This window comes from Channa argus, chromosome 15 (assembly GCF_033026475.1).
Source record: "Channa argus isolate prfri chromosome 15, Channa argus male v1.0, whole genome shotgun sequence".
NCBI classification, from domain to species: Eukaryota; Metazoa; Chordata; class Actinopteri; order Anabantiformes; family Channidae; genus Channa; species Channa argus.
Window position 1 is genome coordinate 14,537,444 of NC_090211.1, and position 15,019 is coordinate 14,552,462.

A 15,019-nucleotide genomic window follows, 5' to 3' on the forward strand; every position below is an offset into this window, starting at 1 on the left:
TTGGCGAGCTCTGCCTTTGGGTACTGTGGGAATACCTCACTTCAATTTCAGCACACAATCAACGGTACTTAAAAGCATATTAAAATAGTTTTAAGTAGCAAAACACATGACAGACACGCACACTGATGTAAACTATGTTTCAGGTATTTTGGTGTGAAATGAGTCGAAATATTTTATTAGTTTTGATTTCAAAAGAGACATGCGCTCAAGTATCCCGAATGACCAACAATTTGCATTTCATTACATATAATAGATGTTTAAGCCTACGTTTTATGCATATAATGTGTTGATTGTAATTTGTGTAAGCATCTTTGGTAAGCAGAAATTTTGTTCTAACGAAAATGCAAATTATACATTTTAATGCAACACATCTGAAAAGATTTACTTTTTCAAGTAAATTTGAATTATAGTATAGCTATATTGTTTTTTTTTTTTGTTGTTGTTGTTGTTATGCCTTAGCAATTTATCAAAAAAGAGAGAAAAAAACAGGAACATACGAGGGACACTTGAAGGTGACATATCCCTCAACCCGTTGCTGGCCGTCTTAAAAACTGGCGGTGTTGTGCGCCATCATGTGGTCTGCTTTAAACATCATATGACTTGTCAAAACACCACGAAAGTACAAGAAAAAATGCGATTTCCATTTGTAACTCTCACTGTCGATTGCAACAACTTTACAAATATTTAAGATTTAACTACATTTAAAGTTGCATTATTTAATAAAAACTGGGCAAAGAAAAGCTGTTTTCTGAAACACAACGCTTTACATGAACAAACACAATATGGTGTGCAGTCTAATGACATATGCTCTCCACGAAGCGAAAAGAGAATATAAATTAAAACGGGCTACACAGGGGCGAAAAAAAGACGTGTTTCTATGGTAACAGCGAGACGCTGCGTCGCCACGGAAACCGGATGTTGCGTAGCGTGAACACGCTAACGTTTTGAACCCTTTTGAGCGGTGAAATCAGTGCTCGAGGTAAATGCCTTTTTGGTCAACATTTAATATTTTCCAAAAAAAAGGCGTTTTTTTTATCACGTCACTGGGCTGTCGATGAAAGCCTGTAAGTAACAGTGGTTGCTCAGGTGCGTAACAGCGAACTGCTGTAGCTTGATGAGGGCTAGTTTGCTAATGTTTACGCTAGTATCACCCCCTCCCCTCAAATAATACTGCGGAATAACTAACGTAGTCGCTCCAATTTTCTAAAATTAGCTAGTTTGTAACACTGTTCTTCTATAGCTTTGTTTTCAAATAACTTCTCATCACAATGTGCTATATCATTATTACGTGACACGATGCTACCGGTAACATCGGACGTTAACGCCGTTTCCTCTGATTTGAAATGGGGTGAATAGGTCTGGTTATAACGTTAATCACTCCCTGTAGCTAGTTAGCTACGGTAAGTCAACGTTAGAGAATCCTTGGTAAAATTGTCTCGTCAGTAAGACAATAGTAATAAGGTGTCGTTACCTATTACTAGCCGAAATAGCCATTTAGTTTTTCCCACAGGACACCATGAGCAAACATGAAGACTCATGGGAGAGGCTGGACACTGAGTTTGAACACTTTCTGCTGGACCTGAAGCCATATGTCCTTAAACACCCCGACAAGACAGGTGAGGTTTGGTTTAACCTCAATTCACTTTAAGTAAATTTAAACACTGATGTGGCAAACGGCATCCTTACTTGCTGGCATTGTTTCGTGCTGTTTCATCAAGATTTACAGTACTATATAAAACTAATATGATGCATTTCATACATGTATTCCCCTGTCCTGTTATCTTCCAATAATTTTAGCACGCCAGCGATGTGCAATGTGGATAAAGAAGCTGTGTGACCCAGCAACGTGTGGTTCAGGACTAATCGGTCGTAAGACCCGCAACATGTATGTCCGTTTACTGCTTCAGATGCTCAAGAAAGGGCTTCTAGAGGGGCCTTTCACAAGCAAACCAGAGCCTGGCAGCCTTAAAGCTCTCCCAACTTACATGGTAAGACTGGTTGCTCCATCAAATCATAAATATTGCTTTATTGTCTTCTAGTAACACTACATTTGTACACCTTCATTCAAAGGGACATTTTGTGAAAAAAACCCGTTACAATCGGTTACAGACCGATTGCAGTTTGAAACTAATGTAATGGTAACCAATTAGGTATCAGTGTTCACAGCTAATTAGCCTTGTGCTGTCTTTCAATTTCAATTTCTAGTCTATCTACTTTGATGAGCCACTCAGTGGTCGGTCTGTGGAGCACAACGACACAGGTCTGCCTGACTGGGTTACAGGAGAGCTGGGAGGATGTACTGATGACAGTTTGGCTGTCGGCCTGCTTAAGGACAGAACCACTTCCACACAAGTTGCAGCTAATCACAGGTACTTTTCCACTGTAGCTCAGCTGTCAAATAGAGAAAGGTATGCTTTAAATATTTTTCCAGAAAAATGGGGATGACAGCAATTTAAATTCAAATTTTAAATTGCAGTAGCACAAACGAGCATCTCAGCTTTTTAGAACTGATGATTATTATGCACCAGATTCAAAGGAAAGACATCTGGGTCTGTACTGGAATTTTTTTATTTTTTATTTTTATCCTTTCGGCTTATTCTGTGAGTTCAGGGTCGCCACAGCCAATCAATTGTCCGCATGTTGATTTGCCACAGTTCTTACACCGGATGCCCTTCCTGACGCAACATAACAATTTCTACGGGGCTTGGGATCGGTGCTGAACGGCTGGGGATGGGGATGGGCTGTTGTGGTTCAGTGTTATCTGATTTTTAATATCAGCCTAAAGACTTTGAGTGCTCTTACCAAATTGCGGTGAGAGGTTTAGGCACCCTTCTTGTTTGAAATTGATGAAATTATAAAGAAACAAAAATAAGTACATAGTAAAAAAAATGGGCTTTCTAGCAAAGTATTATGTTCTTGCAGAAGTGGTTTCTTGAAAAACAAAGCTCTCTTCTTGTGGCAGCTGTTGACTTAGCTTCTCTGATAAGTCTGATTAAAAAATCTTTCGATCACATAGAGACGATTCTAAGTATATAACACTAAGATATTTATCGAGACATTCTCTTTTCAGCTCTTTTTTCAGACTGAAAACATTGAACTTGGCTGTGAAGCTGGATACACAGTATTCGTGACTGATTGCCCATCGTATTGGCTCAGCAGCGATATCTAAAAAGCTGAACACATTGCCAAGTTCTTGCATCAGTCTGCATGAGCTGTCCATGCTGACTTTTCAAAGTGAAATACTTCAAAACAGCACGAGAGAAGGAGGAACCTCTTGTATTATCTATCCATCTTTTTGTTCCTCTCCTCTTAACACATTCCCAGTTGTTGAACCTGAGGTCTAAAACCCCAGAGAGGAGCAAGGAAAGCACAAAAATAAAGTTTGGTAGCTCGTTACCTCTGTCTTTGTTTCTTAAATACTGTAGTTTGGTTTTTCTTTTTGCATCAACATACGTGCATAATGTAGTTTGGATTTACTTGGGCTTTACTGAAAGTGCATTATGCATTTCATATACATATGCATACATGAATGCATTTGTGTGAACTGCATGACTTCAGTTCAGTGGCTTCACAAAGTGACGTTGGTAATGCTTTGGTTACTCAAATTTCATACAGGAATTTTCACAGTTAAACTTGCATTACCCATCCCTTGTCCCACTAGCTAAACCACTAATATAATATTATTAAAATCTGTATTTAATTTCAGGCAATACTATCAACTTAAATGCATTTGCGTAGGAGCAACTTACACTAGAAGTGTATGGATTATGTTTGTGTTTATCAGTTGATCAAATCTAACATTGGCTTTTGCCAGATTTTATGTGACTTGGTCAAACCTTTGAATTAGATGCCTCCCAGTGAGATGTGTTTATGTCATTGGTCACCTGTTTGTGGAACCAAAAGTCTTTTTGCACGATAGCTGTTATTGCTTGTACTAGAAATGATTCAGACAATGGGACTACTTTTGTAATATGCAGACCTTCCTCCCCTCTGCTATAGAGATTTTGTGGGGAGCAGACTGCCGAGTACCGTAGGGTCTGATTGGGATAAGACCATGAAAGACTCTCAGATCACAGGCTAACATACTGATGGAGAAAATTAGCTGGGCAAAGAGTCCTTTTATGTGTCACTCTCATTTAGATAAGATTAAATGGAAGGAACTCATCTGACTCCCTCCCTATGATGTGGCAACGTTTGATCTCTGTCTCACCCACCATTAGTCAGGTGATGGACAGGGCTTCTTTTAGCTTGCAAAACTGTTTCTACTGTTTTGAAGTACTGTCTCATACAGAAATGCATATGCCAGACTATGTTTGTGTGTGTTAACAGACATGTCATCCAACGACATTAGCCAGAAATGCCCTGAGCCAATTCCGCAGGGAATTCCAGTACAGCTGAGCTATTTCACATTTGGCCACAAGATGGAGCCATTGCTTTGTTATTCAAAAATGTGGGAAAGCAAAAGCATTCAGTGAGGGTCAAGACACCATTCAAAACAGCTTTAGTGAACAGGATAGGTCCACACTATCTTCTTATATGTCACTTCAAGTTCAAAGCCAAAGTGTAGCTGAAAATCATGTAGCTTTTTTGTATTTGCCTGATTTTTATAGCCTTTCTTTTTGGCTTCTTTTTCTCATTCTTTGTCAAGTTTCCTATTGTTCCTAATGACTTCTGTCTTCCATCTGTGTGCTCTTTATTCTCATATGCAGACTTTTATCCCCCCCCCCCCTTTTTTTTTTTCCTTTTTAGTGGGTATGTGTGACAGTAACATTGTCCTTAAAGTTGCATTGATGTTGGTATAAACTCCTCATGTTTTACTCACAGGATAGAGTGTTTCAAATTATTTTGCCTCCAGCTGCTGCTGGGTTTTGTTTGAGGGTGTGCAGGAGCAAAGGGATGTTTGTATCCCAAGGTCAGACAGCTCTCCTGATTGTGCCCAAGGCTGAGACCCAGGCCCACTGGCTCTGCACCTGGAGGTCAGACTGCGGAATGGATGTCAGGCTGCTTTAATCAGCCAAGCTGCAGCTTCTGAGGGTCGGCATGGTGTTTTCATTTTTGTGTGTGTGTGTGTGTGTGAGTGATTCTGGCCTGACTTGCCACTGCTTTGATCTCTGGGCCTCAGACTCTAGACACATCTGATTCAATTATCCTCATCCACCTGTTGACTTAGAGGCCCAAGATTGCAATGCTTGGCCCTCTTGTCCAAGTTTCATAGTTGCATGTGCATGTAGGTGCGTGTGGATCTGTGTCCACATGCAGACAAACCAGTATGTGAGCAAGAATTAGTGACTACACAAAATGTAGTCTGCAATGTGTAATATTATTGTGTATCTGTATATCTGTAAGTCAGTATTCTTGTCCCATGATAGTTTTTTTTTTTTAGTTGATAAATGCCTCACTTTTAATTTATGTATGTATCCCAGTGGTAATATTTGGCTACACTCGTATAGTAATGGCTAATTATAATATGTATAATTATTATAAAGAATTGCATCAGCGCTTTAATGGTTCTCAGGTCAAGTCATGTATTTGTGCTCAATAAGATCTTGGCTCTCAGTTAGATGCCACTTCTGAACATGTGAAGCAGTGGTGGCCTGGTAAGAGAAGTGAGCTCCTAAGTGCCATTTGCAGGTGCCCAGGCTTTTCACCAAGTGAAAAATAGCACTTAACCTCCCAAGCCACAACACTGTGGTGTCCTGGAGCAAGACCTTAATCCCAGCTGGTCACATAGACCTGCTCAGTGGTCACAGGCCAGACTGTGGTCATTCTGGACAGCTTCCAGAGAATGTGTAACCTAGTGAATGTGATCAAGGCATTCCTGCAAAAGAGAGCTTTTCTCTCAGTTAAATCTAACCTGTAAAGTGAAGGTTAAATAAACTATGACACTTATGAAGAGAAAATATCTGGAATATCACCTTATTGTCACCTCAACTTTTTAGTCTTATCACCAAACTGTTGTCTACACACCTGGTCATACACTAGACAGCCCCAGCATATAGTAGAATAGTATATACTGAGTCAGTAGTAAAACATATATTATTATCCCATTGGTGTTAAGTGTGTGTTTCTTAAGTTACAAAATTTTCTGAGAAAACATACATAATGCAAAGCCTCTGCTTGTTCTATGTCCTGTTCTATATCCAGCAGTCTTTCCAGTCTTTCCCTCACAATAGTGGTGCATTGTTGTTTTCTTCATTATTGTCCTATCTTCCTGTTTATTCTATGATCTTCATTCAGTTAGCATTAGCAGGCCATGTGTGCCTCATGTGCCTGTATCTAATGTGTATGTGTTTGTGTGAGAGAGAAAAAGAGAATTGAGAATGAAAAGTGTGCGTGTTTGTGTGCCTGTATGATAAGGAATGTAAGCAGTTTCTTTGTGAAGCCGCTTGTTTTAACCATGATGGACGTGATGAGGGACAATGACTGAGTTGTATGATTATCAAAAGATTGTGAAGGCTCTGTGGGCTATGCATGGAAATAGACTGATGTATAGCTTTATTGTTTAGATAGAATAAAATGCAGGCCACAAACCATGCAACCAATGCCAGATGTTGATCTGTGTAAATAGCGGTGCAGACTGCCTACGCAAGCACATTCGAATGCAAAGAGAGACAAAAGCAGACTCCTGAGACATGCACACACACATACATTGTAGGTTACCTCTCACACATTTCTTTCTGTTTTTCTCTCACTGTCTCTCTTCCAGGAGAAGGCTATATGAGGAAGACACCCCATCACAACCTTTGGCCTCCAGTCCACTAAAACAGTCACCCAGACATGATGCCAAAAAGGTTAGTTCATTATTGTACTTTAGACTGTCAACCACACCTTGGTTGGACTTCCCTGGCATATTTTTCTTAACATTCAGCAAGTAGCGTTTTTTAGATTTGCAAATCGCCGTAAGGTAGCTGTGATGACACATATATTAAGAGCAAACCTGCTGGTGCCAATACAAATAGTAGCCACAGTGCTTTTCTTTCTTCTTTAATGTGGCCCAATTTGGAAATTCCTGCTCTCATTTCCCTGTAAAGACACAGGAAATTCCCTGAACTCACACATTTGTTGTTCAAGCAATAAAAATGTAGCTCATGATTGGGACCACAATGCATTTGACAGTTTTATAAACTTCGCTGTCAATGTATTAGGTTCACTTAGCTGAAAGTAATGCAGTGTAACAGCTCTGCAATAAATCCTACCTGAGCTGATGATGCTCAGTTTTTGTTGGAACTGTTTTAGTGAGGTGTTGATTTTACCTGGAGATTCTGTCCACTTCAAACCAGTGAGAAAACCATCAAAACAGTGCAGGTATAATAAACTGCTGTACCTTGGGCAGAAAATTGTGCACTCATGCCTTATAATTAGTGGTTTTCAAATATTCTGTTTTTTTATGTATGTAAATAGAAAGGACAAAAATTAAAAACACATTTTAATATCCCGCCAAAACCCGCCATGCTAGCATATTAACAGATTTCTTAAAGTATCACAAATAAAAGAACATTGTAAACAGAAATGAATTTAGCATCAAATTACATTAGGTTTTACAGGTATATCTGACAAAATGGCGACAGAGTATGTTGTGGTATGTCCGTGGCACAAGGGAAAGTACAGCTCATTGGCGCAGCTGCTCATACATCTGTGGTCAAAACACTTTGAGGCCGTTTGTGCATAGAGTGTTCAACACAATTTGTTGGTTTCCTGGTGCAAGATAAAGACATGAGGCTTTGAACAGCCAGTACCATGCATAGTCAGCATTCCTAGATATTATATTAAAATATTTACCATGTGGGTTCAAGTGTGAGGCTCTGGGACCTTAATGCCCTTTTAATCAGAAGGGGCATTTAATCCTGAGCTATTCCATTCAGCAAATTCTCTTTGTCAGTCAGGTTTCACTGAGGTATCCCCAAAATCCACACTCCACTAGATTCTAATCAAATTCAACAACATCTTGATATCCCCTATCGCTCAACTCCACTTTATTGGATATTTCCTTTATTTTAACCTTGCTGCCTCACTTTGACTTGAGTAAACTGATCTTGTTTCAACAGAAAGCAGGGAAACTATACTGCACTAAACAAATCCGGAGGCCCATTGGAACAAAGGGCTGTGGAAAACAAAAATGACAGGCAATGTAGCTACATATGCCCCTCTTGTGGAATTTACTTCGTGACGGAAATGATGTGTAACTGCCAAACATCTGGAGTGCTGTATGTGAGAGGGAGGAGAGTGAGGGTGCAAAGGGTGGAGAGATGGAGATAACAAGGGAGTACAATGCTATTGGTATGGGAGGAGAATATATGTGGGTGTACTGTATATCTGAAAGCTTTTAAAGAATCTTTTGTTGCCAAAAGAAGAATTACACTGTGTCAAAATGATAACCCTCCATTACATTCTGCTGTTCTTTTCCTTAGGCCATCCTGCCAATCAAAGTGGTGTCAGAAATCATCTAGATTCCCTCCTGTAATTTATATTACACACAACCCCCAACTCAAATTCCATTGTTTATGCATTCTTTTACTTTGTTTTCATCTTTTTCATCTTTAGCTGGATGGGGGGCTGAAGGCAGATATTTTCCCCAATGACAGTGACCTGGAGGCTCGTCTCAACAGCTGGAACCTGGGGGTGAGTCCAGAGGCACGCCTTCAGCTTCTTGGTTACATGTAGCTGTCAACATCCTGCAGTTCAGTTGCAGTGACAGTGGCTCTGAATACGTAAAATGCTGTCCCCTTTCTCCTACAGTATATTATCTTGAAACCACTTCCTTTAGGCAGCTCAGTGCTGTTGTAGGACGTGCCGGTAGCATGAGGAGTCGGAGAAGGGTTGTGTAAACTGAGTATTTGAAGATGCGTGCACCTCTCTTATCTTTTCTGTCTAGAGTGCACCAGGCTAGGGCTTGATAAGCACTCTGCCCTCATGTCTTTTATTTTCTTATTTATTCTTTATCTCCTCACCTGCATGACCCGTAGCCTCTGTTTTTCTGTTGTTTGCGTGTCACCTCTGTCATTTCTCTAACATTATGTACACATTGCTCTGAAAATACCTTCTTTCTTTCACTTTTTTCGTTTTTTTCTTTGCCTCTGATCTACTTTTCCATCTTGGGCCCCCTCTGCATCCATTCAGCTTTCTCTAACTATCTCCTCTTGCTCTCCCTCTCTTTTAGTACTAGGGTAATCTGAGGTATCTATCAGCAGACGTGAAGCCATGCACTGCTCAGCTCTCCACTCCTGTGTGTTGAGATGCTGATAAGAAGCATTGCTTGGCAACACTCCCCCAAGCCTGCATCTTTTAAATCAACAGATGTTCCTTCACACACAAGTACACACAAACCCCCTTCAAGTTTACAAAAGTTTTATAGATACACCGCTTCAAAGTGCTCAGCTCAGAGGAAATTTCACCACAGCCGAGTGTTACTCTATCCAGCACATCTTTAACTTTGCTTTAGATGTTCTGAGGCAGTCCATATTGCTGTGTTTATCTCACCTCTCATGTAAAAAAAAAAGTCTATGTAGTCATCACGGCGGTTGTACCTACCGGTCAGTAGATGCCTGATTGCTTCAGACTTAGATGGGAATTCCTTTAAGATACACAGAACCTCAGTGAGCTGGACTACCATCTGTTATTTTTATTTTTTTTTTAGTTAATGTGTGACTTTTAGTCAGAGAACTTTGAGTATAGAGTTTTATCTGTAAGGAGAGTTTAATACAGTTATGTTAGGTGCATCATACAATGACTTGACTGTAAAGGAAAAAACATCATGCAAACTGAATGAGAAAATTGTGTAAAAATGCTTTCTTTTCTTTTTTTTCTTTTTTTTTCTCAAATGCATAATTTAGTGCCATTCATTTCCAGTGGTTAGATGGGCGTGCTGACGGGTTTCTCAACACTAGGCTGAAACTAAGAAGCCATCAATCACAGAATGTTTGTTTGGTTGGAGAGCTAGGTCTTCTGATGTGGAATGTCGTTCCTCATCTGTGTCTGTCCATCCATCCACGTCAGGTTCCAATGACACAGGATGCTGTGCCAGCTTTGAGGTCGGACAAACATTCGCTCAGAGGAGCATGTGTGTGGGCATGCAGCAAAGAGCAAATGAACACACACACACATAAACACAAACGCAAAGGCACAGGCATACACGTGTGCAGAAAATCCAAGTTTAGTATCACACTGTGCCAGCATTACACCACAGCACTTAGTCTGCATGTCTTTGTTGCCATGTGGGCCATGCTCAATCAAATCTGATCACTGGCTGTCTGTGGGTATAAAAAGAAAATGTGATCTTTTTAGCCTTGGCTAGAATGATATTGATTGATTCATCACTCAATAAATATGGGTTTTCTTTTTTAGCTGGTTTCAGATTCGTATAGTAATTCATCATATTTCATGGCACTCAGTATTGATGCTGCTCTTCACTGCATATCTTGAGTCATTATGTTGTCGAGCAAATGTCTTTCTGTATGTGTATATTAACAATACATCTGACTTGTTAAGCCGGATGTCTCCTATTGTTGAGGGCTTATAGTATTTCAGCTAACAAAATTTTATGACTTGTTTTTACCTCTATCGAGCAAGCTTAGTCAGTAGATGGAGGTACTTTAATCTGTTTCACCTGTCATTGGTTCAGCCTGAAGGAACAGTTTGTGACTATATCCATGTACAGTAGCTGCAACTATGTTAGTCGCATGTTCTGAGATTCTTTCAGGTCCTGTTCTCTCATCCTTTCTGGATCATCTTTGTTTTGCCGCCTCACAACATTAAATCCTTTTTTAACCACTGAGTCCTACACTACCATGCTTCACTTCCTGCTTTCCCTCCTTGTTTTCCTCCTCGTCCCCATGTTGAAGAGATTAGCAACAGAACTGTTTACTGTGCGTCATTGCTGTCATCTCTAAAGTCAGCTCTCTGCCTTTTCACAAGCCACAATCTGGCTGGTTGTTGGCAGCCCCTACAGACAGCCCCAGTGCATGAGTGAGAAAAATGCTCTATGATAGTGTAGGTTCACAAGAAAGTAATGGGGTCAAAAGCAAATGCCATATATTGGAAGGAATATGCCAGGTTGTCAACACAGATTATTTGCTGTGTTGATGCAATACTGTAGTCACTTGGGCTGTGGCCCTTTTTTATTTTCAGGTGGTTTAGTGCCTCATATTATTTACCATCTCTTGTGTTTTATATTATGATCAAAGAACATGCCACTTTTTTTTCTCCATCTGACAGCAAAATGACCTGGGTAGTTTATGGATTAGTGGGCCTGAGAGAGGTGTCGGGACAGCCTGAAAGTGGAAAAGACCCAGCTACATGTACTATACCTTGAAGTAGCCTGACATAATCTTTCTTTCTAAACAGACAAGGGTTGACAGAAGAAACGCAAGCCACAGCAATAGGCTTTTGACTTGCTCCCCACTTTGCTTATGAGAAACTAACCAAGGAGGTTATGTACTGGTAGTAGTAAGGCTTTGTTAGGGGAGGAAGACAGGACCAAATTTTTTTCTGTTTGCTCTTTTAGGTTGAAAACCCCAGGTACTTGCGAGAAAAGCCCCTTCCCTTGTCCCCGGTAAGTTGTCAGGGGATCCCTTGTAATTGTCATATTCTTACATAGACAAAAGTGTTGTTTTTGAACTTTTCGCTCACCGAGTCAGTGACTCCTTTGCTTTATCTTTGCAGATTTTCAAATCAGGCTTTGGGAGGAACAACACCTTGGCTGATGATCAGGGAAAGGAGGTATGCACCATAGTAAGAGCTCTAAGTAAAACCCAACAGTACCTCCAAAGCTCCGTGATATATACTTATAGAACATTTGATGCTATATCTATTGATATCCAATGGCAGTACATGGTCTTTGAGCAACTGCCCTTTATATCCACTTCAGTAAGCCTAAAACCCTTGCTACTCAGTGTTTAGTACACTCAGTATTGGTACAGAATCAAGTGTTGAACACATGCAGAGGTTGGAGCTCCCTTGACTGTTTTATAGTATTAGACCCCCCCACAGCCATGTACGTACGTCCTCGTGCATAGTTTGTATTGTTGAAATGGCCAAAGCAAGCGTTCCCCTTAGAAGACAAAAATAATGCCAGCTCCCACTGATGACAGTTTTTTGCTTATGTGGATTTAAGCTGAAAATCCCATTCTAAAAGCATACTTTGAAGTCCCTTCTGCACCTCCCTGCTGCTCCCGAACCACCACTCATACCCCCCACCCCCACTCGCCTTAACTTGCACTGTAAATATAAAACTGAGCATGACTTGACTGTAATAGCCATGTCCTTTCATGTCTACTTTGGTGAAAGTGCTCCAGTCAGTCACATCGGCTTCAGCGGGTGAGTGCAATGAATGGATGGAGAAAGAGCGGAAATGAAGACACATAAAGAGACAAGATGGACAAGAATGATCTAGCCTATTGACCTGTCATAACCAAAGTTGTGACTGCTGAAAGATAATTCACATGCAGGGAAACTCCTGAACATATCCCCCTATTCAAGCTGCATACCTGTAGGGTGATATAGAATGTAGCAACAGCAATACAAAAAAATTAAAGCAATGTCCAATGCTGTTTGATCTGGCCTCAGACTAGCTGACTGACTCCATATAGCTGTGTGTGGTGGGAATATAAATTTATCTCATCTTAGAAGACCTATTTTCCCCCCACTGGAACTTTGTGATATATACTGAGTTGCCAGTTTTTTTTTAATCCAACTGTACAATTTCCAACAATGCAGCCATTTCCATAGCCCTGTAATTAATGGAAATATATGTACCTCATAATGTTATTCTTATTTTACTAATGCGTTAGAGGGTTATTAATGTTTACTTCACAGTTTGCATTAATTTTATAGGTGATTCTAATATTTTGCAACCTCTCTTGGGTATAAGTAAGATATATGATGGATTTTGTTTACTACTTTTGACTATAATCTGAGTCTGACACAAGTTTGAGTTATGTGTATGTTTTTGTATGATTTGGTAGATTTGTATGGTGCCTTGAGCTTCAAAGTGAGGGGGAATTCTTATGGAACTGTATAGATGAGTCATTTCCGCTCAGAGCTCTCAGTATGGGAACCAGTTCAGGAAAGTCACACAGAAACACACGGGAGAGACACATTAGGAAATGAGAGGAAATGTTGCAGAACCCTGATTTGTGCCATTTGCCAACCATAACCAGTCTTTTGCTTTTCAGATGTATTCATACCGAGGCAGAAGCTGTTTTTTAATAGAGTGGAAATAAGGATTTAGGGAAAATATGAAAGAGAAGCTATTGAAAAAAATGTGTGTATCACGGCCTTCACTTCAATTTGTCCAACGTTTAAAGAGGCTTCTGTAAATAGTAAATGGTTTGCACTTACATCACTTTTCTACTTTATCAGTTCCTCAAACACCTTGAGAAATGTTGCTTCACATTCACCTATTCTCTCTCTTTCTCTGACACACTCATTGTTACTCACTCTCTCGTCTCAGACGCACACACACACACACACACACACACACACACACAAAATTGGAGGCCTGACCCACTGGGAGCCAGTTGGGGTTCACTGTCTTGAACATCGGCATACAGTACAAACAAACCCTGATTGGTCACTCAAATGTCTTCACAACACTGTTTATTGCAGTGCCACGGACATTTGCTGCATCCCATTCATTCTGGTTGATGTGTTTTATTTTTATTATATTTTTAGATTATTTTATTATATTCTGACAGAGCTCGGACTCCTAATCAGTGTAGTTTATATTGTTTAGCAGAAAGCTTTGGGTCAAGGGTCTGTTTTTCTGCCCTGCTATATTATCATGTCTGATTTCATTGTCGGGTTCTGGGAATTCCCTTTCGACTATGCCCTTTACCGTGTAAAACAGGAATAATAGGTCTGCAGTTTATAACATGCTATTGAAAAGTCCCTTTATTTCTTTTTATCTTTTCTCATCATTTAAAAATGTTCTCACTGATGGTTTTGAGTCACCATTAGCAATTAAAAGAGTGTTAGGTGGATTTTAGGAACTCTGAAGCACACAGGAAACAGCTGTGACCACACACACACCCACACTCAATACTTTACTGTATGAGTGACCCAAGTCACCAATCCCATATTAACCACCTTATTCTCAAAAGCCACTTTAAGCCATCCTGTAGAAGCATGAAAGCTTCTTGCGTGGCTGTCCGGGCCCAGTCTAGGAAATCACGGTGACATCACTTCCTTTTAATACCCAAAGCCTAGTTGAAAATTTACCTAGGTTTAAGGCATTATACATGCCACATGTCATTAAGCTGGTGGTGGCTTAATGAACATCTCAGCTTTCACACCAAGTTCATCCTCCCCTAAGCTAACAACTGTATTGATAAGAATGCTGACTGCTCTTTTCCTCATGGAACATGAGTGGCAGCTAAGAAAAATTCACCGCAACCTGCCATTGCTTTGAGTAACTTGGCTTATACAGTATGTTTGCATAGTGGGAGTTGTGGAAAATTTCTTGCAGGAGCAGCATGCTAATCCTTTAGCACACACTAGCAGTGCTCACCATTATAAGGGCTGGGTATTTGTTTGGAAATTCAATTAAATGTTAAATGATGAGTCAGGCTTAGCCACAGACCCAAGTCACATGATTATAGAAGATAGAAACTGTCTTTCCATTAGAGTGTGTGTGCGCATGCATGCGTATACGCTTTTCAAACTACCTTCTTGATACTTGACCTTAGGGATTGTTGGCAGCAGGCACGGTATGGTAGATGAGTGTGTTAATGTCAAGCGGTCACATTCTATTGGTCGCAAGAAGCCCCTGAGTGGGGCTCAGACCCCTTTGCAGTCTATCTAATCTGTGGATCCTGTGGGATGGAGCTAGATCTCTCAGCCTGTGATTTAGAAGGTCATAGCCTGACTTATCTGATCACTTTTGAAAAGCTGAAAAGAGCAAGCTAGTGAGCCTTAGTAGTCTAAAGGGGGCCGGTTTTGTAGTTCAACTTCCAAAATGTTGCTTGCGGCTTAAAGGGACTGACAGTGGTCCATAATGATATAGTTACTATTTCGAGCATTTGTT

The 15,019-nt window shown here is 40.3% G+C and overlaps 1 protein-coding gene across 12 annotated transcripts in view; it reads left to right on the forward strand.

Moving 5' to 3' along the window:
* Positions 1-895: 895 nt before the first annotated feature.
* cep112 (centrosomal protein 112) overlaps positions 896-15,019 on the forward strand; it is a 102,137-nt gene continuing 88,013 nt past the window's right edge. For 9 of the 12 annotated variants that reach the window (XM_067476292.1, XM_067476288.1, XM_067476295.1 and 6 more), the window contains exons 1-8: positions 896-979; positions 1,511-1,616; positions 1,798-1,988; positions 2,206-2,369; positions 6,707-6,791; positions 8,542-8,619; positions 11,501-11,548; positions 11,659-11,715. In XM_067476292.1, the coding sequence (XP_067332393.1) occupies positions 1,517-1,616; positions 1,798-1,988; positions 2,206-2,369; positions 6,707-6,791; positions 8,542-8,619; positions 11,501-11,548; positions 11,659-11,715 (723 nt within the window). In that variant the 5' untranslated portion in view covers positions 896-979; positions 1,511-1,516. Of the gene's footprint in view, positions 1,087-1,152; positions 1,401-1,510; positions 1,617-1,797; positions 1,989-2,205; positions 2,370-6,706; positions 6,792-8,541; positions 8,620-11,500; positions 11,549-11,658; positions 11,716-15,019 lie in introns of those variants that run through there. The other 3 variants (XM_067476289.1, XM_067476290.1, XM_067476291.1) reach the window with 3 other exon arrangements.